Source organism: Ochotona princeps, chromosome 33 (assembly GCF_030435755.1).
Source record: "Ochotona princeps isolate mOchPri1 chromosome 33, mOchPri1.hap1, whole genome shotgun sequence".
Taxonomy (NCBI): Eukaryota; Metazoa; Chordata; class Mammalia; order Lagomorpha; family Ochotonidae; genus Ochotona; species Ochotona princeps.
In genome coordinates this window covers 1679933-1705502 of record NC_080864.1, presented here as the reverse complement: position 1 = coordinate 1705502, position 25570 = coordinate 1679933, and the positions used below count along the sequence as shown (strand labels likewise).

At 65.8% G+C, this 25570-nt stretch overlaps 5 protein-coding genes and 1 pseudogene across 8 annotated transcripts; 4 read left to right on the top strand and 2 right to left on the bottom strand.

The window, feature by feature from the left end:
- Window positions 1–617: 617 nt before the first annotated feature.
- Window positions 618–7769, bottom strand: USHBP1 (USH1 protein network component harmonin binding protein 1). 4 transcript variants are annotated; one of them, XM_058657922.1, is made up of 14 exons: window positions 7679–7769; window positions 6498–6553; window positions 6172–6332; window positions 5575–5926; window positions 4641–4754; window positions 4394–4530; window positions 4052–4192; window positions 3650–3823; window positions 2913–3162; window positions 2568–2775; window positions 2238–2325; window positions 2028–2150; window positions 1800–1893; window positions 618–840 (listed from the first exon to the last, which is right to left on the bottom strand). In XM_058657922.1, the coding sequence occupies exons 2-14, from the start codon at window positions 6549–6551 to the stop codon at window positions 643–645; spliced, it is 2094 nt and encodes a 697-aa protein (XP_058513905.1). In that variant the 5' UTR covers window positions 6552–6553; window positions 7679–7769; the 3' UTR covers window positions 618–642. The 4 variants fall into 4 exon arrangements, with proteins under 4 accessions (XP_058513905.1, XP_058513903.1, XP_058513904.1 ...); XM_058657920.1 differs by having other exon boundaries at window positions 5575–5935; window positions 7679–7766; XM_058657921.1 differs by lacking the exon at window positions 7679–7769 and adding an exon at window positions 7123–7153 and having other exon boundaries at window positions 5575–5935.
- Window positions 7770–7772: 3 nt separating this feature from the next.
- On the top strand, window positions 7773–12272 carry BABAM1 (BRISC and BRCA1 A complex member 1). Its single transcript, XM_058657924.1, has 9 exons — window positions 7773–7908; window positions 7995–8398; window positions 9233–9291; window positions 9604–9724; window positions 9814–9892; window positions 10385–10409; window positions 10756–10885; window positions 11425–11520; window positions 11900–12272. Exons 2-9 carry the CDS (start codon window positions 8066–8068, stop codon window positions 12098–12100), a joined length of 1044 nt encoding a protein of 347 aa, XP_058513907.1. The 5' UTR covers window positions 7773–7908; window positions 7995–8065; the 3' UTR covers window positions 12101–12272.
- A 466-nt stretch (window positions 12273–12738) lies between these two features.
- On the top strand, window positions 12739–15778 carry ANKLE1 (ankyrin repeat and LEM domain containing 1). Its single transcript, XM_058657833.1, has 9 exons — window positions 12739–13050; window positions 13217–13369; window positions 13578–13683; window positions 13766–13877; window positions 13983–14588; window positions 14675–14852; window positions 14967–15129; window positions 15207–15336; window positions 15586–15778. Exons 1-9 carry the CDS (start codon window positions 12812–12814, stop codon window positions 15756–15758), a joined length of 1860 nt encoding a protein of 619 aa, XP_058513816.1. The 5' UTR covers window positions 12739–12811; the 3' UTR covers window positions 15759–15778.
- A 1294-nt stretch (window positions 15779–17072) lies between these two features.
- ABHD8 (abhydrolase domain containing 8) lies at window positions 17073–23243 on the bottom strand. The gene is made up of 5 exons (XM_004595810.2): window positions 23021–23243; window positions 21403–22153; window positions 18460–18630; window positions 18133–18349; window positions 17073–17533 (listed from the first exon to the last, which is right to left on the bottom strand). Exons 2-5 carry the CDS (start codon window positions 22143–22145, stop codon window positions 17360–17362), a joined length of 1305 nt encoding a protein of 434 aa, XP_004595867.2. The 5' UTR covers window positions 22146–22153; window positions 23021–23243; the 3' UTR covers window positions 17073–17359.
- On the top strand, window positions 18833–19154 carry LOC105942373 (dynein light chain 1, cytoplasmic-like; annotated as a pseudogene).
- Window positions 23244–24171: 928 nt separating the features above from the next.
- Window positions 24172–24973, top strand: MRPL34 (mitochondrial ribosomal protein L34). Its single transcript, XM_058658064.1, has 2 exons — window positions 24172–24629; window positions 24722–24973. The coding sequence occupies exons 1-2, from the start codon at window positions 24341–24343 to the stop codon at window positions 24919–24921; spliced, it is 489 nt and encodes a 162-aa protein (XP_058514047.1). The 5' UTR covers window positions 24172–24340; the 3' UTR covers window positions 24922–24973.
- Window positions 24974–25570: the final 597 nt, after the last annotated feature.

Genomic DNA, 25570 nt, shown 5'->3' with positions numbered 1-25570 from the left:
AGCGCGCACCACACACACACACACACACACACACACTCCCCGGGGCATGTCTTTGCACTGTGGCATCCTGGCTGGTGCGGCTAGCTTCTGCTGGGGTACCACCTGGTGCCCCATCACCAGGCGGAGGGGGTGGGGTGGGCAGGAATGCTGTGGCCTCAGGCACTCCCCCCCCTTTCTAGAATCCCAGGCCAGGCGGCTGGAATGCCCTCCCCCTAAGCCGGAACCTGCCCCCTTTGAGGCCGGCCGTGCCCCCCTCTCCCCCAGGCTGGCCCCGGGCTGGGCTGCAGCTGGCTCCCCCGGCTCCCTGGAGAGTCCCGGCGGCCGCCCCGCCTTCCACCGCCCTCCAGCCTCTCTCCGCAGCGTGTATTAAGCACCTCTGGCATGCAGCGCATTTATTAAGCACCTAGGCGGGAGGTTGAGGAGGCTCGGGGCTGGTTAACATTTAACAGTCTGGAAAAGCTCGTTTCTGCCGTGACCTCTCACCCCGCGGCCGCAGGCCCTGCCCTCCCCCACCCTGGCAGCCTGGGCAGGACCCAGAGGAGCTGGTGGGAGCTGTGTGTGTGTGGGTGCATGTGCCCTCGGGCCTGCACCCTAAGGGGCAGCACGAGCTGTGTTGTGGGGTGAGGGTGGGATGTGCAAACCTCACACACCCCTGCGGACTCTGGCTGGGTGCTGGGGGCAGGGAGAGAGCTGAGCCCTAGGTAGAAAGCTGGAGGGACTATGGTTAGACCCAAGCAGAGACTGCCCACTTCCTTTCCGGGAGCCCATCTGGGGAAGGGCGGCTTGGCTGGGCACCTGTTGGTTCTTTGGGGGTCTTAGGACCCCCCAGCCTGGACCTGCCTGGAGGGGGATGGGATGGGGGAACCGGGGAGTGACCCCCACGTCCCCGGGACTTTGGCCGCCTCCTCCCACCACTCCCCCTCCCGCGATGCCGGGCCGAGCTGCAGGGTGGGGGTGAGACTTGGCCCCGCCCCCTATGACCCCTGCCTGCGGCCGGAGGTGACATCTGACCCAGGACAAAAAGGCCCGGCCCCATCTGCCGCAGGGCGGCCCGTGGGAACCGGCCCCTCCCATGGGGAAGGGGACCAGGACCCTGGGCAACGGAGGAGGGGGTTCCAGGGGTGCAAAGCGCAGGCACCTGGAGCCCCAACCCCAAAGCAGGGGCCGACCACCTTCCTAATCCCCCCCCCTCGGCTTTCAACTCCCCACAGGACAGGACAGCTGAGTAATTCCAGGCTGGCCAGCCCAAGGCGGGAGGTGGGGCCTATGCAAATAGATGCTAATCACTCCCCCAGGGCTGGGAACTTCTCTGGGTGTCATGGCTGGGCTGGTGGGACCACTGGGCAGCACCCCCACCCCCCAGTCCCAGGCAGCCTGCCCCTCACCCTTCTAGACACTTCCAGTTCTGCTCGCTTAGCTGCCAATTCACCCTGGGAACCTGAACCTGAACTTTGTGGGGGTGGGGAGGTGCACACCGCCTGGGGACCCAGAATAGTGAGCAGGAAGGTGCACCCTGACCCCTGGGCGCCCTCCCGTGCTGGGCTTCCAGACCAACAGGAGACTGCAGGCCTCCAGATGACACAGCAAGCCCACAGCCCTCAGGCCACCCAGGGGGCTTGGCCATGCACCCCGCTGCCACCCAGTCACTGCACACGAGCTCATACCCCACACGACTGGCGCGTGCCATGGAGGGTGTGTGGTGCCTACAGCAACGTCTCCCCGAGGCGCGGAGGGGGGCGTGCACCCCCGGACCACCCGAGGGCCCTGGCTGTGGCTTCTAGCACCGCCAGCTCCTCTACCTGCCGGGCCTCTGTCAGCGCCAGCTGCTGCTCCAGCTTTCGCAGCTGATCTTCCTGCTTGCGGTGGGCTCCCCGGAAGGCCAGCAGCAGGGCGCTGTGGGGCGAGGGGGGCTGAGTCAGGGGCAGGGGCCACCCCCGCCCACCCAAGGCCCCAGGGCTGGTGGAGGGAGGGGGATGGGCCAGTGGCCTCCAGGGGCAGGGATCGGGCGCAGCACGGGGTGGGCTCACCTGTGCGCCTTACACAGGTCGCTGTGCAGCTCAGCGCTCTGGGCCCGCCGAGCGCGTCCCTTCTGAGCCACCTGCTCCAGCTCCCGCCAGAGAGACCACAGCTGCCCCCGCAGGTCAGCTGCCCTAGCAGGGGGTGTAGGAAACAACAGGGGTGGTCAGGGGACAGGATTCCCAGCCAGGGCCCACCCTCCCTTCCCTCCTCCTGCACACCTGCTCAGGGACGCGGCCACTTCCTGGGCTAACTTCTCCGGGTCCCATGCTCTGCCCGCCAGCTGGCCGCCCTCAGGAACGGCAGGAGGACCCTAAGGGAGTCAGCAAGGAGGGCAGCACCCTAAGTGGGGGGGTGGGGCTCCCTTGAAGGACATCTGGGAGGCCTTCCTGGAGAAGGCGGCATGCAGAAAGCACGGGTGCGGCCCAGAGGGTTCAGCTGCCGCTCAGCCCATATGGGTTCAGTGACGGCACAAGGGCTTGGGTCCCTGTCCCTGGCGATGTGCAGGGGTGCAGGGGTGCAGGGCGGGATCCCCAAGGCAGGGCCCCTCACCTGGGCCCACTCCTCATCCTCGCTGCTGTCTGCCTCGCTGCTGCTGTCCCCGCCACCAACACCCAGCTGTGCCAGCTCCCAGTGCAGCTGGTCCCGCAGGAGTGTGTGAGCAGGACCCTGGGCCCGCAGCGCTGCCTCCCTCAGCTCCAGGCCCCGCTTTTCCCGCCGCACCAGCTGCACCTGCAGCATCAAGTCGGCCAGTGTCTCCTGGGGGACCGTGGGGAGGGGACAGTGCAGGTATGGGTCAGTCCAGCCTCCCAGGCCGCGAGCTCCTCCCTCCTCCTGGTCTCGACTTGGCTTAGGAGGGGACTGCTGGAAGGCTGGATGCTGAGGTCAAGGTGTACCCGTGTGGCCAGCAGGGCGCGTTGCATCTCCGCTTTGTCCAGCCGGGGCAGGGCTGGCCCAGTCTGGGCCTCCAGTGCGGCCTGTAGCAGGGCCTCGGAGTGTGGCAGGGTGAGCAGGGGTTCGGCGGCGGGGTCTGGTTCCGGGTGGGTCTTCACCAGGGCACGGCGCTGCTGCAGATGCCGGATGAGGCCTCGGAGCTGGGCGGCCACTTCCTGCGGCAGGGGCCTGTCCACACTGCTGCCCTCGGGGCTACAGGAAGATGGAAGGGCAGGGTCTACATGGCACTGTGCCCCCTAGGGGGTCATGCCCACGTGGAGGACGCCCAGACACCCACCCCACGGGCACCACATGGAAGATGCCCTGACACCCACCCCACGGACACCACGTGGAGGACACCCTCACCCCGAGGACAGAATCACACCACTGGCCTTGCCTGAGCTGCACACCAGCTGCATCCTGCTGTGAATGCCAGTGATCCTCAGGCCAACCTCAAGGCAATCTACCACCATGCCAGCCCCACGTCATAGCAACAGGCTCACTCCACTCACGCTTCCTGGTACAAATCAACCACCCATGCCCTACCCACTGTACTGGCACCAGAGAGCTGGGCCCCAGCATGTGGCCCCATGCCCCAGAGCCCCCTGCATTGTTCAGCTGCAACCTCTCTCCCTGCGGGACATGGTCCCCTTGGGGTTGGGGGTGCTGTTGAGTGACAGGGGTGGGGCGGGGAGGATACCTCGGCAGTGTCTTCAGCAATGTCCCACCATCCGTGGCGACTCGTTCTTGTGCCAGCAGCCTCCATGCTTCCCTCTCGGATGCCTCCAACTCCTCCCCAGGGGCTTGGCCAGCAGCTCCCATGGCAGCCTCAGACAGGGCCAGGAGTGCCCGGTACATGGCCTCACAGCGTTCACTGTGGACACCAGTGAGTGGATACTTGCCTTGGAGGCACCCCACCTTCCTTCTTCTCTCCGAGCCCACACCCTCCTGTGCAGACACCAGCAAACAGACACCCACCTTGGAGGTTCTCCCCCTCCGCTCAGGCCTGGACTCCCCTTGAGTTACTGGTCTCCACTGACCTCTGGGAATCCCGCTCCCTGCCCCTCCCTGCAGCCCAGCAGGTGTCATCCGTGGCACTGACCTGTACTGCAAGGCCAGCTGTAGGGCAGTGCCCTCGGCCTCCCGCTTGTCCAGCTGCATGCTGAGGCTTTCACAGTGGCTTTTGTGGCCCTGGAGCACTGCGGTCAGCAGTCGGTTGAAGCACTTGAGCTTCTCAGCCGTTCTGTCTCCCAGGGAGCCATAGGAGAGGAGAAGAGACGTGAGACAATTCCTGGGGTTACAGGGGGCACCCAGAGCCCAGCTGCCACCCTCACCTGACCCCTGCCTACCCCATGAGTCTGCAAGGCGGCTCTGTGTGTGTGTTGGGCAGGGCAGCTGCAGGTGGATAGTGCCCTTAAGAGCTCAGCACACACGTAGCTCTTACCCACGGAGCTGCCCCAGCTGCATTTCCATCTTTTGCATCTCGGGAATGAGCGGTGGGGTGGGGGGAGTCCCGAGGCTGTGCACGCTGGAATCACTCCGGAGGCGCCGAAGCAGTGGGTGAACCGGTGAGAGAGACTCCTGTGGGGAGGAACTGACCTCATTCACCCCCCAGACAGCCCTTGTCAACCCCCTGGCACCAGGACTTGAGTTTCCTGCCAAGGACCCTGGACTTGAACCTGTCATGCTACCTGAAGCCCCCAGGGCTCTCCATTGGCCCCTGAGCTGCTGGAGCCCCCCACTTGGCTGTGGGATGTTGCAGGCAGTGGCTCCAGCCTCGTGAACGAGTCCTGCAGCTCCTGGACCTGAAGGAGGAGAGGGAGGGGGTGGGATGCCAGGCCTGGAAGCCCCAGTTGCCCACCAGCCAGCCAGGCCCGAGAGCCACAGCTGGAAGGCAGAAGCCCAAAATGTTCCCTGTGGCATGGCAAAACCTCAGTATGCATTCCTGGGCAAACCTCTCTCTCAGCCACACAAAACAGCATTCCCTCCCACCCTGAATGGAAGCAAATCCCTCTCCTCGTCCTGGGCATGACAGCATCCTCCCTACCACCCCATTCACACCCCAAGCTGACTTTGGGGGCCAGCTGGCACTGTGGCTCAGCAGGGTAACCTGCTCCTTCTGATGATACCAGCAACTCCCCCTCAGAGCTTCATACTATCATCGGCTGCTCCATTTCCCATCCAGCTTCCTAATCAGGGGCACCCTAGGAAAGCAGCATGGACACCCCAGGAAAGGGTACATGGCTCCAGGAAGGGAGCCCCTGCCACCCACGGGACACCCAGGTGGAGTCCCAGGCCCTAGGGTGGGGGGCCCTGCCAGTTGGAGTTCCAGGCCCCAGGCTTCTGCTTGGTTCAGCACATGTGCGTGCACACACACACACCCCGATTCACTGCGGCCATTCGGGGGAGTGCACTGCTGAGGGAAGAGCTCTCTCTTTCAGGATTTCTCTGTCTTTCAGATGAAGGAAGGGGGTCCCTCCTAGGTCTCTTGAACTTGACCATGACTCTGTCGCTGCTGCTCTCTTCACATCCCACCCTGTGGCTCCTGCAGCTTTCCTTGCTGCTCTTGGGGTCGTCAGCTCCCTGCTCACTCCCTAAGTGAACCCCCAACCCCGCTGTACCCACCTCCCTCAGGAGCATCTCCTTCTCGGCCTCCACGGCCTGCAGTGAGGCCCGCATCCGGGCCAGCTCATCCTCCCGGCTCTGCACGGCCAGCCGCAACCAGGCATTCCTCTCAGCCAGCTGGGCTGCCTCGGGCGGCCAACCTGCTGCCCCTTCCTGGCTCTCGAAGGTTCCCCCCGCAGCAGCTGTGCCCTCCGCCTCCTGTGGCCCAGGGTGGCGCCAGGCAGTGGCTGCAGCCTCTAGGGAGCTGAGCACCCGTTGAAGGCTCTGATACACATCCTGGGGGGCGTCCAGGGCTGCCGCATGCGTGTCCTCGGGAGCCGCGTAGTCCCTGGCAGTCTCTGCTTCCACTGGCCTGTCAATGCTGAGCCCTCCAGCCTGAGCCAGCTGGTGGGGCTTGCATCCCCGCCCTCCCCCCGGGAGCCCACCCCAGAGTGGGAACCAGGAGGGAACTTGGGCTGGGCAAGTCCAGGGAAGCAGGGGGCATTCAGGCCAAGCAGGTGCATTGGGGTGGCTGGCACCAAGGGGCTCTCCCAGGGGCTAGGAGGGTGTGCAGAGCTGGTGTGTTCAGAATGCCCCATGGCTGCCTGCGGCTCTCACCTGGCCTGGGGCTGCTGCCCAGCAGTGCGGGCTGTGGGTGCCAGTGGTGGTTCCTCCAGGCCCCCTCCTGCAGCCACCACCATGGGACTCAGCTTCAAGCTGCCCCGAGCCACCTCTGCCACCACCTCCTCTGAGCTCTCAGCCACTGGGTCCAGCTCGACCTGGCGATAACCCCCCCAATCCTGCAGTCAGCCAGGGAGGTAAGGGCATGGGGCTGAGGGGCAGGCGAGTGAGGGGGACACCCTGGAAATGAGACCCCTACTCCACAATCAGCCAAGAAGGGGAGGGCATGGGGCAGGGGGCAAGTGGATGAGGGCGATGCTCACAGGGGGCGCGTGTCTGCCTCGCCGGCTGCGTGGCCGTGCAGCCCGGGAACTCATCGCTGTGGGAGAAGGGAAGGTGCTCTGATGTCCCTGGCACCCTAGCCCCCTAGGCCCCCAGCTCTCCAGCCCCCAGCCCACTGGCTCTCCAGCTCCCTGGGCCCTTCTGCCTTCCAGCCCTCCAGCTGCCTGGCCCACCAGCCCCCAACCCTCCCCGGGCCCCCGGGCGCCCGGATCCCTGGTCCTGCAGCCCTCTAGCTCCTTGGCCCTCCAGCCCTTTGGCCCCCTGGCCTTCCAGCCCACCTGCCCCAGACCAGCCATTCACCCAGGCCCCCCAGGTCACCAGCCCCCCAGCCTCCCGGGTCCCAGCGTTCCAGCTCCCTCAGGCTCCCAGCCTCATCTTGGATTTAGGGTTAGGGTGAAACGGCGATGGTGAGGGGACAGCCTTGGGGTTCATTTGGACGCCTCCCTGGACGGGCAGCTCACTGCCTCCCAACTCACCCATGGTCTTCCTCATCTAACACTGTGGGGCCTCTCTGTGTGACCCCCCACACCAGGTGCACTACCCCCCTGACCTCCCACCCCTCCAGGGGATGGGGGACGCTCGGCTGTCTCTGTACCCTGAGTGTACCTCGACCGGAGACCCCCAAAGGCCTGGACACGCTCTGCGGTCACTCTGGTCCTGCTTGACGGCCTGGTCCAGGACAGGAAGCAGGAAACCCCTTCCCCCTGGTCACGTGAGCATGTTATTGTGTTGTTTTCCTCTGGAAGGGCAGTGGCTTCCTCCAGGCCCAAGCGGGGGTGGACACGTGCCTGGGCCCAACCCACCCGTGTGTCGCGTGTGCCGGTGCTGCCTGTGGGTGTCCCACGTGCGCCCACGCGCTTTCCCAGACGCACGGAGCAGGCAGCTGGGTGGGAAGTGGAGCAGCCGGGACTCGAACCGGCGTCCCTCCGTGCAGGGGGAGGACTTCAGCCAGAGCCCGGGCGCCCTGCTATCCTGTTGGGAAGAGAGCTGTGCCAGGGATGGAGGGGTTGTAATTATGCAAATATATGTCAAAGAGCTGAAGTCAATCCTGGGCCGGGCCACGCCCACAACACCCGGAAGACTCCGCCCCTCCGGGCTCCACCAATCCACGACGTACCTCGTGTCCCGCCTCTTTTCTGAGATCCCACCCACAGACGGCTACCTCGCCAGCTCTCCGACCAATGCGGTGCTCTTCGTCTGTACACAGAACGTCACCATAGCCAATGGCTGTTCAGCGCTCGCTGCTGGTCCCGCCCCTCACGCCGGCCCAGCCAATCGGCGCTCAGAGTCCTCCTCGGGGCCTGAACTACACATCCCGGCAGGCCGCGGGGCCGCGCGTGCGCACTTCCGGCGGAGCGATGGCGGCGCGGCCGGCTCCGCACTCGGGCTGAGGTGAGGCCCGGGCGGGACGGCGGGGCGGCTGCGGGCGCCGGGGCCTCACCCCGCGGCCTGACCTGTCCTCCGCGCCCGTGTTCCAGGGACGGCAGCGGGGCAGCGGGGGCTGGAGCCGGGATGGCGGCCTAGCGGCCCGGCCGGGGAGCGTGAGCGCATGGCGTCGCCCGCCGCCGCCGCCGCCGCCATGGACGTGGCCGAGCCGGGCAGCCCCGGCGAGGAGGAGGAGGAGGAGGAGGACGACGAGGACGAGGACGAGGAGCGGGAGCAGCAGGGCCAGCCGGCGGCCGAGCCGCGGCCCCGCACGCGCTCCAACCCCGAGGGCGCCGAGGACCGGGCGCCCGGCGCGCAGGCCGGCGTGGGCAGCCGCAGCGAGGGCGAGGGCGAGGCGGCGGGCGCCGGGGCCGCGGGCGGACAGGCCTGGACACTGCCCCCGCCGGCCGCCGAGCTGCAGGTGCGCACGCCGCGGGTCAACTGCCCGGAGCGCGTGGTGAGTGGGCGGGGCCGCGGGGGCGGGGCCTGGTGGAGGGGCGGGGTCAGGGAGGTGAGGGTGGGGTCTGTGTGAGGAGGGGCGGGGCCGAGCTGCAGATCCACCTGCTGTGGGTCAACTGCCCACAGTGGGCGGGGGTTGGAAGGTCAGGGGCGGGGCTTGAGGGAGGAGGGCTGGGTCTGGGAGGTGAGGGGCGGGGCCTAGGACCCTATTTTTTTGCCTTTTAACAATGGTTGCAAAGGATACCCGGGTGTCTCCAGCGGCTGCCCCGTGTCCCCCACCCTGGGCGGCCCCGCCCCGTGTCCCCTGCCCCGTGTCCCCCACCCTGGGCGACCCCGCCCCATGTCCCCTGCCCCGTGTCCCCCACCCTGGGCGGCCCCGCCCCATGTCCCCTGCCCTGTGTCCCCCACTCTGGGCCGGGAACCCGTGGTCGCGTGTTCCAGAAAGCAAGCACCCCCATCCCTGTCATCCTCACATCCCTCCCTGCTCCGTCCTTCGTCCTACTCTGGGATCTGTGTCAAGGGATTGCTTTGACCTCTTAATCATTTGTTCACATCAGAAACACCAAGTGATGGGGCGTGGCTGCAGTCTCCCCACCCCTGGGTCCTGCCCCAGTGGTTGCAGCGGCCAGGCTCACAGCAGGGGCCTGAAGCTCCGTGCAGGGCGTGGCAGGACAGTGTGGGGCAGGCCACGGCTCGCCCCGTCCTCCCAGTCCAAGCCGCCCGAGCCCGGAGCTTTCTGAGCAAGGACTGGGCACGCCTGGGGATGGGGTCCACGAAGAGGGCTGGGAGATGGCCGGGCGCACGCTCCCCCAGCCTCACTCCTCCTCCGCAGGTCATCTGCCTGGACCTGTCTGAGGAGATGGCGCTCCCCAACCTGGAATCGTTCAACGGGTGAGCGGGACCCTGGTGTGGGGGGCCGTGGGCAGCCGCGGGCTGTGATGGCGTGGTGGGGCAGAAGGCCTCGGGTGGGCCTAGCTGGGCTGAGGGGGGCAGGTGGGAGGAGCGGAACCTGGTGCAGGTGACGGTGGGGGCGGAGCTTGGCAGGTGACAGTAGGGTGGAGTTTGAGGCAGGTGACTGGGGGCGGAGCTTGGGGCAGGTGGGGGGGCGGAGCTTGGGCAGGCAGCCCCACCCCTGTGGTCCCTGACCCCTCCTCCTGGGGGCGGCACCCTCGTGTTCCCTCCGCCCCCCAACACTCTCGGCAGCTCCAAAACCAACGCGCTGAACGTGTCGCAGAAGATGATTGAGATGTTTGTGCGCACCAAACACAAGATCGACAAGAGGCACGAGTTCGCGCTGGTGGTGGTCAACGATGACACGGCCTGGGTGAGGACAGGGCGACCTGCTCCCGGGCCTGAGGCCTACCCAGCCCCCGCACCCCTGCTCAGGCCCCCTCCCTCCTCTCCCCCCTGCAGCTGTCCGGCCTGACCTCCGACCCCCGGGAGCTGTGCAGCTGCCTGTACGACCTGGAGACGGCGTCCTGTTCCAGCTTCAGTATCCTGCACCGCGTGGGGGGCTCCCTCCGCGCCGGGGTCCCCATGGGAGTGCCGTCTGCAGCCGGGGCCGCGCCCACTTCCCCCACCCCAGCCCCCGTGGGCCTCCTGTGACGGGAGACCACTGCCAGGAATCCAACCCGTGAGCACCTTGGTTCTGTGAACTTCTGGGCACCCTGTAACGTATCTGGTCCCCCCCACCTCCCTAGTGTTTTTGGAGAGCAGGGAGAGAAGGGCGTGTCCGCGTGGGGGGTCTCAGGCCCCGCACACCCTCTGGCACCCACTCCGTGCAGGGTCAGCGCTCAGTCCATGGGCAACGCGGCACCACGCATGAACAGAGCCAGGCTGTGTGGCCCGAGCCACCGTGCTCTGGGCCTCTCCCCCTGCAGAGGTGAGCTCCGCCTGCTGCAGGGTCCAACTCCAGCCCCCAGCCCTCCCCTCCCGGGGCACACAGCCCTGGCCGGCCGCTTTCTTCCTTAGCCAGCCCACCAAGATCTCGAGGGGCTCTTCAACCTCATGTAAGTCAACTCGGCTTGGGTGGGGGCGGGGAAGTGCCCCCTCAGCCCATTCAGCATCCCCGCCGTGGGCTGTCTGCCTGCCTTGGGGTGGAAGTCTTGTTGTTGGCTCAGTGTCGCTGTTTACATGCAGAGGCTGGGGAAGGCCAGCTGCGGCTGACCGGGCAGGCGGACAGCTGTATATGGTCCACCCCCTGGCTGAGGTCCGATCCCCAGAGAGGAGGACCTCAACCCGCATGCACACACACCCTGTGCCGTGCCAGTTAGCCGTGAGGCTGCAGGGCTGCAGAGGAACGCGTGGGGGCGGAAAGCTCTGACCGTGTCCCCTCCCCACCCCTGCCCTGCGCAGCCAGCAGAAGACGGAGCTGCCGGTCACGGAGAACGTGCAGACCATCCCGCCCCCGTACGTGGTCCGCACCATCCTGGTGTACAGTCGCCCGCCCCGCCAGCCTCAGCTCTCCCTTACAGAGCCCATGAAGGTGAGGGGTGGGGATGGCAGGGTGCCAGGCCTTGGGCACTGAGCAGGGGTGCCAGGGCGGCCAGGATGGCAGGGTGCCAGGCCTTGGGCACTGAGCAGGGGTGCCAGGGCGGCCAGGATGGCAGGGTGCCAGGCCTTGGGCACTGAGCAGGGATGCCAGGGCGGCCAGGATGGCAGGGCTGACAGGCCTTGGGCACTGAGCAGGGATGCCAGGGTGGCCAGGATGGCAGGGCTGACAGGCCTTGGGCACTGAGCAGGGATGCCAGGGCGGCCAGGATGGCAGGGCTGAGGGTGCCGGGCAGGGCTGCCAGGGCGGCCAGGATGGCAGGGCTGAGGGCGCCGGGCAGGGCTGCCAGGGCGGCCAGGATGGCAGGGCTGAGGGCGCCGGGCAGGGCTGCCAGGGCGGCCAGGATGGCAGGGCTGAGGGCGCCGGGCAGGGCTGCCAGGGCGGCCAGGATGGCAGGGCTGAGGGCGCCGGGCAGGGCTGCCAGGGCGGCCAGGATGGCAGGGCTGAGGGCGCCGGGCCCGCTTCCCCCACAGAAGATGCTGCAGTGCCCGTATTTCTTCTTGGACGTCGTCTACATCCACAGTGGCGCCGCTGCCGACGAGAAGGAAGAGGAGGCGGCCAGCTGGAAGGTGAGATAGCCAGTGCCCAGGCGGGGTGGACGGGCAGGCCAGCCCCCACTGCCAGCTGCCGTCCCCTGCCACCAGTGCAGGGGGTGCGTGCGGACCTCAGGAGAGGTACCCACACCCCAGCCTGTTTCTTGGCACCTGGTTCCTCACCAGGGAGCCAAGCCCTGGTACACACACACACACAAACACACAGGAAAACAAACCCTGACTTGTACATACGCTCACACACTGACACACTGGCTTGGGAGGCTCTGGAGGAAGTTGCACCAACACTTCCTATCCCACCAACCGCAGCCGGCTGCTGCTTCCTGTGGGAAGCCCTGGGGGTGACCCCTCCCCCATTTGAACAGCACCCCCTTTTCCCCTCCCCCATGGCCCGCAGGACATGTTCGCCTTCCTGGGCAGCCTGGACTCCAAGGGCACCAGCTACAAGTATGAGGTGGCGCTGGCCGGGCCTGCCCTGGAGCTGCATAACTGCATGGCCAAGCTGCTGGCACACCCTCTGCAGCGGCCCTGCCAGAGCCACGCCTCCTACAGCCTGCTGGAGGAGGAGGAGGCCACGGAGGGCGAGGCCACTGTGTGAGCGGGACTGCGGGGGACCCCTGGGCAGCCACAGCCAGATGGCACCCAGCCTCCCAGTCTGCACCCTCACCTCCCAGGGGGCACCTGGCACTGTGCCCACTGGGTCACTTGCCATTTCTGTTCCTTTCCCTGTCTGACTTATTTTGATAGCAGAATAAAAGCCTTTGAGCATCCCTGCTGTGGTCTGTCTGGGGTCCTTTGTAACGTGCGAGCGCATTGCAGGACGTACAGGCCCAGGCCTCTTCCGGTTGGGGGGACAGCTAAGGGGGCAGCTTCAGGGGTGGACACCCCAGCACCTCTCCCAGCTGCGCCCCCCACCGCCATGGGGGACCTGTCCTAGCAAGAGGGGACAGGACGCAGTGGGGTGCAGTGGTGGGTTCTCCTGGGGAGACGGAGCCAGTCCGGGGAGTCGATTGGGTCACAGCTACCTGAGCTGCCCAAGGCCCATGCAAGATGGAAACTGCTAACGACCTCCCCTTCCCATGAGCATTTATGGAGCACCTGCTGTGTGCGTCAGGGGACTCCACCCTCCTGTGCAGGGCGTCTGCCCGGTTCCTGGTTCCCTTTCTCCCGGAGCCTCCCCGGCTCCCCGCCCTTATCTGCTGCCCCAGGCCTCTGGTCACAGAGCATCGGGGGTTGGAGGGGTCATTATCGCGGGGTTCCCCAGGCGGGATAGCCACCACACCGGAGCTCCTTGCTCCGCTCGCCTCCGATGCGGCGCTGGCCTCCGCCTCGCCTGGTGCCCCGGCGCCCGGCGGAGCAGCGGGCGGGGGGCGGAGCGGCGCCTGCGCACCCCGGCGCCGCGGGAAGTTGGAAAGCGGCAGGCCGCGCCTGGGGGCTGGAGCCGAGACTCTGCCCGGGCAAGGGCGCGCTCGGCCCGGGCATGGGCGCGGGGCCGGCAGAGGGCCTGGCACGGCGGCTGCGGGCAGCGCTGCGCGCAGAGGAGCCAAGGTGAGGGCCAGTGCGCCAGGGCACGGTGGGGAGGCCGCTCGGACCCGGTGCACAGTGGATGGGGGACAAGCCGGGGGAGGCCGCTCGGACCTGGTGCACAGTGGATGGGGGACCGGCCAAGCGGCACAAGCCGGGGGAGGCCTCCCTGACACCTGCTCACCCACAGCGCCGTGGATGAGTTACTGCTTGGCGGCGCCGACCCCAACCTGGTGCTCCCCGATGGTGTGGCGGCTGTGCACCTGGCAGCTGGCGCCCGCCGCCCACGGGGCCTGCGCTGCCTCGGGCTGCTGCTGCTCCGGGGAGGGGACCCCAATGTTCGGTGAGTGGGAGAGGGGTCGGGGTCCTGTCCTGGGCACCTCAGTGGTCTGGGTGCGGTGTGTGGAGGCTGGGTTGTGGAGAGGCGGTCGGGGTCCCAGGGCTGCGGGGGCAGGTGTGGAGGAGGAGCGAGGGGCACCACCCAGAGGGGCTACCGGGGATGTACGAGGTCCATAGGGTAACCATCCCTGGTGCGCGTTCCTGCTCCCCAGCTCAGCGGAGGCGCTGACGCCCCTGCACGTGGCGGCTGCCTGGGGCTGTCGCCGCGGCCTGGAGCTCCTGCTGAGCCGTGGAGGGGACCCCGAGTTGTGCGACCAGGTTAGGGGAAGCAGATTGAAGTGTTGGGGGGAAGGGGGAGGAGGGAGACCGGGCGGAGCGTCCACAGCTCCCCCTGCTGCAGGATGGACTGCGGCCGCTGGACCTGGCCGAGCAGCAGGGACACCATGACTGCGCACGCGTCCTGCGGCACCTGCACACACAGACCCGCAGCCCCAGCGAGGCCAAGCCGGCCAGTGAGTCGGGCTGGGCCAGTTTGGGGTGCCCCCTTCCAGCCTCCACTCCCCATCCCTGTACCCCGCGCGCCCGTCCCAGCCTTGCCTGTTGCCCTTCCTCCGCAGGATGCTTTGCTGGCGGTGCTGGCGATGCAGTGACCTCGCGCCCCGCAGCCGGAGCCGACAGCGATCCCCCTGCGCCCCCCAGCTCGCCCACCTCGTCCCAGGAGGCAGAGCCAGATGGACGCCCCGCATCCCCCCAGGAACCCCTGGATGGCTGCTGCTCCGACACCTCTTTCGTCACTGCGGTGGAAAGCCTAGACCCTGAGGACTCGAGCCTGAGGCTGTCTCCCTGCACGGGCTCCCTGTCCGCCCTGCCGAGGGTCCCCAGCGTACTCCTGGATGACCTGCACGGGATGCAGGTCCACCTGCTGGATACCCGGCTGCGGGCCCTGAGTGTGACCTCGCCGGCTGCTTCCTGTCCCGCCTCTAGCCACTCCCAGGGGACCCCAGGTGGCCCATGCCCAGTTGATGACTCCACCGACAAGGACCCAGCCATTCTCTGGGGGACCGAGGACAAAGCCAGCCTCCCAGGTGGCCGGGACCCTGAGCTTTCGGACCTGGAGCTGCTGCGGAGACTGCGGGCACTGGGGGAGAACCCTGGCCCCATCACGCCCTTCACCCGCAGGCACTACTTGCGGCGGCTGCAGCTGGCTGAAGCAGTTTCTGCGGGTCAGTCCCTGTCGAGGTGGGCCCCCTCCCCAGCCCCCCATCTCCCGCTCTCTGCCAAGGCCTCTCGTGACCCCATTTCCCCCCAGGTTGTGACTTTACAGGGCGCAGCCCGGAACTGGCCGAGGCCCTGCGCACTGGCCGCATCCCGGACGCACGGGTGGATGAGGACACGCTCATCCGGGAATTCGCGCGGCCCGACCCCGGCCGCAGGTGGCGCGAGGGCGTGGCCAAGTCCAGCTTCACGTACCTGCTGCTGGACCCCAGGTACTCCGGCTGCGTGTCCTTAGTCCATCTCTGGTCCTGGAGGATGGGGCGGGGGGGAGCGTTCCGCGTGGCTCAGACCAGGGAGCCACCTGTTGCTTGTCTATCTTCCTCCAGGGAGACGCAGGACCTGCCGGCCCGTGCCGCCTCACTGAGCCCGGCCCAGCGCCTGCAGAGCTTCGTGGGTGCTGTCTTCTACGTGGGCAAGGGGACCCGAGCCCGGCCCAACGTCCACCTTTGGGAAGCGCTCGGCTACCACCGGGGCCGGCCAGGCAAAGCGGTGTGAGGGCTCGGCCAGGCTGGGAATGGGCTCAGGGAGGTGGGGGGCGCTGCTGACCTCTGACCTGCCTCCCCCAGGCCTGCCCTAAGGTGCGCTACATCCTGGACATCTGGGCCAGTGGTCGCGGCGTGGTCTCCCTGCACTGCTTTCAGCACGTGGTCGCCGTGGAGGCTTACACACGGGAGGCGTGTCTGGTGGACGCCCTAGGTAGGTGCCGTGCGTGGAGTGTCTGTGCCTGAGGCGGGGAACATCGACTGCCAATCCCTTCCCCACTTTTCCCCTCTGCCTGAGCAGTGATGGAGCGCCAACTGTATACTTTGCTCATGTGCACCTATTGTGTCGTGTCGGTTTACCGCCTCCGTTAAAGACGATACACTTGTGCGGGATGCAAGGAGGGGTAACCCAAGGCTGTGTGTAACCCCCACCGCCATCTCCCTCCCCCACTTATTTCTTTAGGGATCGAGACCCTCACCAACCAGAAACAAGGGCACTGCTATGGAGTGGTGGCCAGCTGGCCGCCCGCTCAACGCCGGCGCTTGGGCGTGCACCTGCTGTACCGTGCCTTGCTCGTCTTCCTGGCTGAGGGGGAGAGAGAGCTGAGGCCCCAAGACATCCAGGCTCGAGGCTGAAGTTGCCCAGAAATGGGGCAGGGGGTGGGGGTTCCAGCGTGACCTGTCCCCCCTGCTGCCCTGTGCTGAGACCAGATGTGTGGTGTGTGTGTGCGAGCGTGTGTGTACAGGCATGTGCAAGCGTGTGTGTGTGTCCGTCCCTGGAGTGTTACCCAGCCGCACGTCCTCGGGAGAGCCACAGGAGGGGCTTGCATTGCCAATGCTTTTGGAGGTGGGGGAGCTGTTCTGTGTGTGCATGGAGCCCACGCCGACCTCCCAGACACAGAGCCCTGCACACTGGGGGTTGGTGTAGCTGCATGGAGCTCCAGAAGTGGGTGACCTCAAGCCAGTCACTGGGGTCAGGGCAGTTCCCACTTCAAGGGGTCCCTGTGGGGCTCATGACGTCACTCAGGTTAAAACAAAATGAGCCTTTCAGAATGCACTGGAGCCTCGGTTCCGCCCACTTGGATGCCTGTGGGCTGGGCTCTGTTTCTCACTGTGTCCCTGCCCCCGGGGGCTGCTGCTAAGCCTCCAGGCACTAGATGCCAGCTGCCGCCCCCTCGCTGTGGCAGCCACAGGCATCTCCAGGGGGCAGACACTTGGCACAGCACTTACTTGAAGCCACTTCTTGGGACACCTGCCCAGTTCCGGTGGTGGTCACACTCCCTCCAAATCCAGCTCCCTGCTGATGGCGTACACCCCGGCAGTGTAGGGTCCCTGCTGCCCACAGGGCATTCATGACTTTAGTCTGACCTGCCCCCAGCTGGGATGGGGTTTTTGGGGAGGGGGGTAAACCAATGGATGGGAACTCGTATATTGTTGTGCCTTTGAAATAAAATATTTTTTTACAAAAAGAAGCTCAGGAAGTTAAGCCACACCCCACAGGTCTGACTCCCAGCTGCTGCTCGCCGCTTCCTGCTCACCTCCCTGCTAACTACATGCTGGGAGCAGCAGCAAAGGCCAGGCTGCCATGGGCAGGAGAGGCCTGGGCGCAGCTCCCAGCCCCCATGAGCAATAGGGGGTGGAGGTGGCAGCAGGTGGCACCCCGTCTCCCTCTGCCAGGTCCCCTGAATGGACAGGCACCTATACCAGCCCACCCTGCAGACGGGAAAAGTGAGGCTGTGAGAGAGGAAGATTCCTTGGTGGTCACCCAGCTCGCGTCCCAGACACCGATTGTCACTTATTTTTATTGAGTCACAAGTTGAGATGTGCAGGTTCAGTGGTGCTAGCCCCTCCCCCCGCGTCCCTCCCTTCCCCACAGGGCGACGAACAGCCCCCAGCGCTGAGGGATGGGGGGATGGGGGTGTCCCCTCAGGACCAAGCTTGGAAACAACAGAAGCCAGAGTGGGGTGTGAGGGCCCTGCCACGGCCGCGTGGCACAGGGGGGTCTTTTGTACAAGGTCTTCCTCCACAGGGGTCCTGGCTGCTCCCAGGCCCCGCCTGGCCAGCCTGGAGGGGGGCTATCTCCCTGGCCTGGCTCTGTCCCGGGAGCCTGGGCCGGCCCCGGCTGGCGGGCACACACCTGCAGCCCTGGTGCCTGCTGGCTGCATCGCCGCGGCTGGCCTCCTCTGCCACGGCCGCTGTGCTCATCAAGTGGACGGTGCGCTGGTCTGGCCCAGCGGCTACTTCTTCTGATCCTCTGGGGTCATGGGCAGAGGCTGGGGCAGGGCCCTGGGTGTGGCCTCGGGCTCCCAGAGCAGAAACTCATGCAGGAGTGTGTTGACGGTCTCGGGACACTCTAGCATCACCATATGGCTCCCTTCATCAATGAGCTTGAGAAAAGCCAACAGCAGGATCTGCGGGGGCGGAGATGGGCAGCAAAGCATCCATTGGCATGCGGGGTGAGGTGAGGGCAGCAGCACAGGGGGCAGGCTGCCCTGCGACTCCTGGCCCCCCACCCATCTGGGGCAGTCCCTCCTGGGGACACGTCCCCCTCTTCATCCCAAAAGGGGACGCCACAGGGCCAGCTGCCATCTGAACTTATCCAGGTATTCGACCCCTTGGCATTGATGCAGTGCCTACTGTATGCCGGAAGGGAAGATGGCTCAGGGCTGCGGATACGAGAAAGGACAGGGCAGGGGCACCCTGTGGGCTAGGCAGGAGGTGCAGCGGGGTGGCCTCTGCTCCCTCCTCACCCTACCCAGATCCACTACACCCATGACACAGTCTCCACAGCTCCCCAGCTACCTGTGACTTTAAGATCCAACGGGCCACCTTTCCGAGCCCTGTGAGCTCTGAGCTTAAAACAGAGTCACAGTATCCTCTCTTCAGGCCACAGGGGTGCACCTGCTGGGCAGCAGCCATGCCCACCTAGAAGCCACACCCTCCCACGCGCAGCCATGCACCTGTCGAGGGGCGTGGCCACCCATGGACCTGCGCACTGGGCTCCCCCTACCTCCGCCATGCGCTGGTCCTCTTCCACCGGCACGAATTTGTCATGCATGCCGTGCACCAGCAGCACGGGCACGGTGAGCTCGGCGTGGTAGACCTCGTCGCCCTCGGGCCAGTACTGGCCGCTCATCATGGCGCGCAGCACGAAGGAGGAGACGTTGAAGGCGTTCCCTTCCTTCAGCAGTTGTTTCTCTTTGGCCCCTTGGCGCGCGAAGCCGGCCCTGGAGGAGAGTGCGTGGGTGGGCACCGCCTTCACTGCCAAGGCGAGGGCAAGAGGCTGGTCCACTAGCGCCCTCTCCCCAGGCCCGTGCTCCTCCCCCAGGGCACTCACTTGAGGAAGCTCCAGGCCAGGCAGGGCGACAGGCAGTGCAGGACGCACGTGGGCATGTTGAAGATGGAGCAGATGCTGGGCTCCAGCGCCGTGGGGCCGCCGCCGTTGATCATAACCACTTTGTGCACCAGGTCAGGGTACTCGTGAGCCAGGAAAGTGCAGAAGGAGACGCTGCCGGAGAGGAGGCGGGAGGGACAATGGGAGGAGGGCAGAGGTGTGTGTGTGTGTGAGTGTGTGTGTGAGAGAGAGAGAGCCCCCATGGCTTAGATGCACCAGAGCTTTGCTAGGACGCAGCCTCCCAGCTGAGCTGAACAAAGTCCGTGCCTTCCCCCGGAGACCGGGCGAGTCAGCCAGCCCCAGCTCCACAGTGACCATGTGCCATCGTAAGGCACTTATCCAAAATGTGGACGCTTCCGACTCCATGCAACAGGCTTCGGGGGAGTGAGCCACCCAAGCTATAACCTAGAGAAGGACAGTGTGGCCCACATCGAGAAAGAGTTTGACAAGAAGTATAGCCCCACTTGGCACTGCCTTGTGGGCAGAAACTTCGGGAGTTATGCGACGCATGAGACCAAACCTTCTTCTACCTGGGCCGGGTGGCCGTTCTTCTGTTCATGGACTCGTCCACGAACCCAATGACCCACCCAAAATCCAGATGCCAGATTGCCTCGCCAAGGGAACACCTCAGTGGTTGAAGCTTTGTTGTGTTCTGTGCAGGGTGTTCTGTGGTTATAAAACCATGAGAAACACACACACACACACACACACACACAGCCCCCTATTGAGCACCTGCTGAGCACAGAGCAGCCAACAGTGCACCAGAAGTGGTTGAGGGAACAAGTTTCTATGTACCCCCTTAAAAAAAAGGTAGCGGCCTGGCACTGTAGCCTAGTGGCTAAAGTCCTCACCTTGCACATACCAGGATCCCCATATGGGTGCCGGTTCCAATCCCGGCAGCCCCACTTCCCACCCAGCTCCCTGCCTGTGGCCTGGGAAAGCAGTGGAGGACGGCCCAAAGTCTTGGGACCCTGCACCTGCGTGGGGGACCTGGAAGAGGCTCCTGGCTCCTGATCAGCTCAGCTCCGGCCACTGCGGTCACTTGGGCAGTGAACCAGTGATGGAAGGTCTCTGTCTCTCCTTGTCTTTGTAAATGTGCAGTTCCAATGAAAATAAATCAATGGTTTTTTAAAGTACTCTCTTGTCTGCTGGGAGGCTGAAGCGCCGGCTGTTGCCTTCTGACCCAGCTCCCTGCGAAAGCGCCTGGGAGTGTGGCCCCGCCACCTGCATGGGAAACGCACAGGGAGTTCCGGGCTCCGGGCTTTGGCCGAACCCAGGCCATTTGGGGAGTGAACCCGTGGGTGGAACATCTTTCTCTCTGTCTCACCCTGTCTCTGAAAATCTGCTTTTTCGATAAAAATAATAAGTCTTTAAAAAGAAAAATAAAATCATGTACATGAACATAAATGTTAGTTCTTGGCCTGGATTTTTTTAAAATTTAGTTTTATTGGAAGGGGAGATATACAGAGGAGGAGAGACAGAGAGGAAGATCTTCTGTCTAATGATTCACTCCCCAAGTGGCTGCAATGGCCGGAGCTGAGCTGATCCAAAGCCAGGAACCAGGAACTTCTTCCGGGTCTCCCACACGGGTGCAGGGTCCCAAGGCTTCGGGCCGTCCTCCACTGCTTTCCCAGGCCACAGGCAGGGAGCTGGGTGGGAAGTGGAGCAGCTGGGACATGAACCGGCGCCCATATGGGAGGCTGGTGCTTGCTGGTGGAGGGTTCGTCAATTAAGCCGTCATGTCAGGCCCGAAGTTATTTCTTTCTCTTGTCTCCCTGCATGGGCCACCGCCACAGCTTCCTTCTGTGCTGCAGACTTGTGGGCAAAGCCCAGAGGCAACAAGGGATTAAAGGATCTGGCAGCAGGCAAACCTGGGTCCCACAGTGTCCCGTGGACCTCAAGCGACTGCCTAGCAAGCCTTGGCATACAGAATTCACCAGTCTCCAATTGGCCCACCCTGCATAGACAGGGCGACCCCGAAACAGACACCGCGGGAGCACTCCCACCCACTGGGGGAGGCCAAGATTGGGCTGCAGCCTGGGGCTTCATCTGATCCCGTCCCCAACCCCGTGGGTGGGAGGGACCCAGGTGCTGGGCTGTCCCAGCTGTCGCGCAGGGTGTGCCCATGTGCAGGGAGCTGGCGTCCGAGCTGTGATGGGAGCATTGGTGTAACTGTGTGTGCCAAAGACAATAGCTTTTGAGGTTCAAGTCCTGGCTGCTTTGCCTCCCATCTGGGTTCCTGCTAATGCGCCAGGGGAAGGCAACACAGGACGGCCCCAGTGCTGGGGAGACCAGGGTGGAACCCCGGCTGCTGTGGCTAAGTGGGGCCGTGAACCAGCAGCTGGAAGCACGCTCCCTCTGTCATGTACCCCTCCAATAAACACACAGTAAATCCACTGTTTACAGCAGTGGCACCGACGTCCGTCTAGCTGCAAATTTGAAATTTTGCTTTTTTAAGGATATTTATTATTATCGGAAAGGCAGATCTACAGAGAGCAGGAGAGACAGCAAGATCGTCCATCAGCTAGCTCATTCCCCAAGTGGCTACAATGGCTGGAGCTGAGTCAATCTAAAGCCAGGAGCCATGAGCCTCTTCCCCATCTCCCATGCAGGTGCAGGGTCCCAAGGCTTTGGGCTGTCCTCCACTGCTTTCCCAGGCCACAAGCAGGGAGCTGGATGGGAAGTGGAGCAGCCAGGCCTTGAGCCATCCACCATATGGTATGCTGGCACGTGCAGTTGGAGGATTGGCCAGTGAGCCATCACATGCCAGCCCAAATTTGAAGTTTTTCAAGGACTATTATCAGCCTTCAGTGGCCAGGGGGTGCTATCCCGGCTCCCCACCCCTCCTTCTGGCCCCCGGCCCCCGAGGCCTGCCCTTCGCCTTACCCGTAAGAGTGCCCAATGAGGATGTTGCGCTTCTTGGCGTAGCGTTTAAAGATGGCCCTCATGTCCTCGGCCAGCGCGTAGAAGGTGTAGGCGGCGGCCACGTGGGGCGCGGAGCTGGCCCCGTGGCCCGCCAGGTCGGGGGCCACCACCTCGTAGCCGAGGTGCACGAAGAAGTCCAGCTGTTCCTTCCAGATGGCCAGGGAGCCGCCGACGCCATGGATGAAGAACAGTACCACGTCGGCCTGAGCGCCCTTGCAGCTCGTGATGTGCTTCTCGCAGTCTATGTGAATGGTCCGTTTGGGCCGCCGCGCCCGCCGCCGCCGCCCGCCGCTGCCCGGGGCCGCACGGCCGCCCTCGCCTCCTCCTGCTCCGCTCGCCTCGGCCAGCTCCACCTCCACGGCGGCCGGGGGCTCTCCGGAGCCGCTCTGGCCATGCAGCAGGTCAGCGCGCGGGGCCCGGCCCAGGTTCTCCACCAGCAGGCGCCCGCTGCGGTACACGGTGATCCGCCGCTGGCAGTGGACCAAGCCGGCCCGGTCACCGTGGGCCTCATCCTCCCGCGCAGGGGGCGGCGGCGGCGGGGGCGCGGGCGTGGGGCCCGCATGTTTTACACGCAGCACGCGGCCCGGCTTGACCTCCACGAAGGTGTAGCCGTCGCTGGACTCGACGCTGTCCAGGGGCCCCACGGCGTTGGGGGATGTACCCAGGAGGCAGCAGAAGAAACCCTGGGTCACTCCGGTCAGCATGGTGCGTCCTGCAAACGGAGGAGGGGGTACATGGGGCGCTTCATTTCCGCAGGTGCAAGCCATGGCACCTGCCAGCCAGCCCGCCGGCCCTGGGCACCTTGGCTGTGTGTAGGTCCCCACAGGGCCCTCCCTGGATGTGCTGGAGGAGGGTTTAGTGGACTTCCTGCAGGAGGAGGCCCCCCCATTCGCTCAAGTTCATTGATTCACCCCTGCTTTCTTGCTTTCTTAAACCCGCACGGCCTTGCAGCCGCTCCTGGGATTAGGAAAAAAAAAAGGCGCAAATCCTCAACCAGCCAGTCTGCCCTGCAGGATGAGGCCTCGCCCGCGCTTCCAGGGCCAAGCCCCAGGTGCTTCTGGGGTCTGCTCCCTCAGCGCCCCCCTGCAGCCCCCCAGCCCCTGCTGGCCATGAGAACCCAGGAGCGGGAGGCTGTGTCCAGCGGCCTCCAGGCCCGCACCCGGCTCCCCCGTGACTATGGCAACCACGGACAGTTACATAACTCCGGGGGTATCACCGCGCAGGGCACCCCCGCCCCCCATTGTCTCAGGCCTAGCGACAGGACCGAGCCTCTGCTGCCCCTTGGGGGGCCCTGGGGACCCCACAGGTGTGCTGGCAGCGCCCCTCGCTGCCCCCCGCGCGCGCGCACACACACCCCTGCGGGGTGGGGGGCGCTGACCCCTGGGGGCGCAGGTGCACCGTGCCAGCCGCCCCCCGGCTGCCTGCCAGCCCTGCGCGGCCGCCGGGCCTCCGGGGTATTGTAGGAGCCCCCGCAAGCCGATCTGCGTGCGTGGACACCCCCCATCACCACCACCACCCCGGCCACCACCACTGTCCCAGGCGCAGCAGGCCTGGGGAGGGGGGACACGGACGCGCTCACCTCATGGAGCGCCCCGGGAGCCCGGGGCGGGGAAGAGACCACCGTCTCCAGGCCGCGCCGTTTACATGGTGGCTGGCGCGGGGTCGGGCGGCCGAGCGAGCGCGGGGCTCCGGGCGCCCGAGCAGCGCATCCCGGCGAGGAGCCGGCCCTTTAAGTCCCTCCCCGAGAGGGCGGGGCTGCGAGCCGACGGGCGGGCGCGTCGACCTGTGAGAGCCGCGGGCTGGTTCGGCCTCGTTACGAGGCCCAATCCGAGGTGGCCTTGCCAGGGTGGGGGCGGGCTCTTGGCGCCCTGGCCACGCCTCTTTGGGGGAGGTTGGGGGAGGAGCCCCTGTGGCCTGGGTCGCCGGGGAGATGCGGGCAGCCCCGGCCCCTGAAGCCTCCTTTCTTCTCCTTCTCTGCGCGTGGGCCCTTCTGTTCTAAGGGGGCGGGATGAGGGGATGCTTGGGGTGCAAAGGCACAAGTCCAGCATTGCGGGGAGACGGGGATTCGAACCCATGGCTGTGCAGCCCTGGCAGTCAGGCCCCAGTCCTTGAGGTGGTGGGTTCATCAGGGACTCAGGATTGCATAACCCATTTAACTGGTGGCTGCATGCTCAGCAGGAGGTCAGCAGCCAGCCGTGGACGCCCAGGCTGGGGTTCAGTCCCTGTGGGCCCAGTCGGAGGCCAGCGATCAGCTGTGGACGCCCAGGCTGGGGTTCAGTGCCTGCCCAATGACCTTGAACTTCCCTGACTTTGCTATGTGGGTCAGGAGCACGCCAGGCTGCTTTGCACACCACCCAGGGCTTACCCACCTCATTCTTGCAGCCATGGATGGTGAGGGGAAGAGATGTGCCAGCCACGGGTGTGTAGAATGGGGTTCAGGGGGACAAGGGGTTCACTGTTCCAATGACCTGGCACCTGCAGCCCAGCCACCCACTCACGGACTGTGCAGTAGATATCTTCATTCAGCAAACGCTCTCCAGCACCTGTCCTGCCAGGAGGGTTGGTGGGGGGGCACTGCAGGGCAGGGCAGGGGTGTGTGTGGAGGGCTGGTCACCCCTGCTGCAGGGCCTCGGGAGGGTGGTCGAGCAGGGCAGGGGTGTGTGTGGAGGGCTGGCTACCCCTGCCTGCTGCAAGACCTCAGCAGGCTGTGCGAGCGACACCGGCATGGCCAGTTGGCCGTCCAGGGCGAGCTTGGCTCCTGAAGACACCCCAGCCGTGCAAGGGGCAGGACCCACTCAAGGACACGCACACGGCTACAGCGGAGGTTTCCCGGGCGCCTCGCCCAGCGGGGCGGAGACTTGGCTGCGGCCAGAGCAGAACCGGCGGCCAGCTGCATGCCATGTGTCCGGCGGGAGGACCAGCTGCACCGCGGCCACTCCTGGCAAGGGCACTCAACTACAACCCCCAGTATGCCGTGCTGCGCGCACGCGCCTCCGCGCTCGCCTGGCTGGGCTGCGCAGGCGTGCGACTACAACTCCCGATGCCCCCCGCGGCTCTCGGAAGGAACTACATTTCCCAGAAGGCTAGAGCAGCGTTCCGTAATGGCGGTGTGAGCGGCTGGACATGGCTCTCTGGGTGGGCGCTCTCCTCGGCCGCGGCGCCGGGTCGGCCGCCCTGCTGGCTGGCAGGTGAGTCCTGGGGGTTAGGGGGCTGGGGGGCCGGGGCCGGCCGCACGTGACCGCCCCCCGCGCGCCCTCTGACCCCTGACCGCCCCCCGCAGGTGCCTCCTGCAGCCTGGGCCGAGCGGCGGCCTCCTGGGCGCGCTGTCCACCCCGCGGCAAGGCCCGCGGCAACGAGTACCAGCCCAGCAACCTGAAACGCAAGCACAAGCACGGCTGGGTCCGGCGCCTGAGCACACCGGCCGGGGTGCAGGTGCTGCTGCGCCGCATGCTCAAGGGCCGCAAGTCGCTGAGCCACTGAGGGCCAGACTGCGCGGGGACCCCCGAGCCCGCCCTGCAGCCCACAGGGACCCCCGAGCCCGCCCTGCAGCCCGTGGGACCCCCGAGCCCGCCCTGCAGCGCACAGGGACCCCCGAGTCCGCCCTGCAGCCCACAGGGACCTCCAAGCCCGCCCTGCAGCCTGCGGGGAGCCCTGGAGTCCGCCCTGCAGCCTGTGGGACCCCCTAGCCTGCCCTGCAGCCCACAGGGACCTCCTAGCCCGCCCTGCAGCCCACAGGGACCCCCGAGTCCGCCCTGCAGCCTGCGGGGACCCCTGGAGCCCGCCCTGCAGCCTGTGGGACCCCCTAGCCCGCCCTGCAGCCTGCGGGGACCCTGGAGCCCGCCCTGCAGCCTGTGGGACCCCCTAGCCCGCCCTGCAGCCCACAGGGACCTCCAAGCCCGCCCTGCAGCCTGCGGGGACCCCTGGAGCCCGCTCTGCATCCTGCGAGGAACCCGGAACTCACCCTGCAGCCCACGGGGACCCCAGTACCAGCCTGAGCACCGACCACAGCCCCAGGACTGGCCTGACCACTGACCGCCCTGTGGGGGTCAGCGTGATCCACCTCGGACGTCTGTAAATAGGGAGTTGGCATGGGAAGGGGGACTGGAAGTCAAATAATCTCCCAACTCTA

Excerpts from the sequence above, each read along its gene's own strand:
- USHBP1 (XM_058657920.1), bottom strand. The coding sequence starts at position 6,551 with ATGAGTTCCCGGGCTGCACGGCCACGCAGCCGGCGAGGCAGACACGCG. Across the intron at positions 6,333-6,497 it reads GAGGCAGACACGCGCCCCCT|GTCGAGCTGGACCCAGTGGC; the intron begins GTGAGCATCGCC and ends GGTTATCGCCAG. Across the intron at positions 4,755-5,574 it reads AGGAGATGCTCCTGAGGGAG|GTCCAGGAGCTGCAGGACTC; the intron begins GTGGGTACAGCG and ends CTCCTCCTTCAG.
- BABAM1 (XM_058657924.1), top strand. The coding sequence starts at position 8,066 with ATGGCGTCGCCCGCCGCCGCCGCCGCCGCCATGGACGTGGCCGAGCCG. Across the intron at positions 8,399-9,232 it reads TCAACTGCCCGGAGCGCGTG|GTCATCTGCCTGGACCTGTC; the intron begins GTGAGTGGGCGG and ends CCTCCTCCGCAG. Across the intron at positions 9,893-10,384 it reads GGCGTCCTGTTCCAGCTTCA|ATCTCGAGGGGCTCTTCAAC; the intron begins GTATCCTGCACC and ends CAGCCCACCAAG.
- ANKLE1 (XM_058657833.1), top strand. The coding sequence starts at position 12,812 with ATGCGGCGCTGGCCTCCGCCTCGCCTGGTGCCCCGGCGCCCGGCGGAG. Across the intron at positions 13,370-13,577 it reads GGAGGGGACCCCAATGTTCG|CTCAGCGGAGGCGCTGACGC; the intron begins GTGAGTGGGAGA and ends CCTGCTCCCCAG. Across the intron at positions 15,337-15,585 it reads GTGTCTGGTGGACGCCCTAG|GGATCGAGACCCTCACCAAC; the intron begins GTAGGTGCCGTG and ends TTATTTCTTTAG.
- ABHD8 (XM_004595810.2), bottom strand. The coding sequence starts at position 22,145 with ATGCTGACCGGAGTGACCCAGGGTTTCTTCTGCTGCCTCCTGGGTACA. Across the intron at positions 18,350-18,459 it reads CTGGCCTGGAGCTTCCTCAA|GGCCGGCTTCGCGCGCCAAG; the intron begins GTGAGTGCCCTG and ends ACTCTCCTCCAG. Across the intron at positions 17,534-18,132 it reads AGGACCAGCGCATGGCGGAG|ATCCTGCTGTTGGCTTTTCT; the intron begins GTAGGGGGAGCC and ends CCGCCCCCGCAG.
- MRPL34 (XM_058658064.1), top strand. The coding sequence starts at position 24,341 with ATGTGTCCGGCGGGAGGACCAGCTGCACCGCGGCCACTCCTGGCAAGG. Across the intron at positions 24,630-24,721 it reads GCCGCCCTGCTGGCTGGCAG|GTGCCTCCTGCAGCCTGGGC; the intron begins GTGAGTCCTGGG and ends CGCCCCCCGCAG.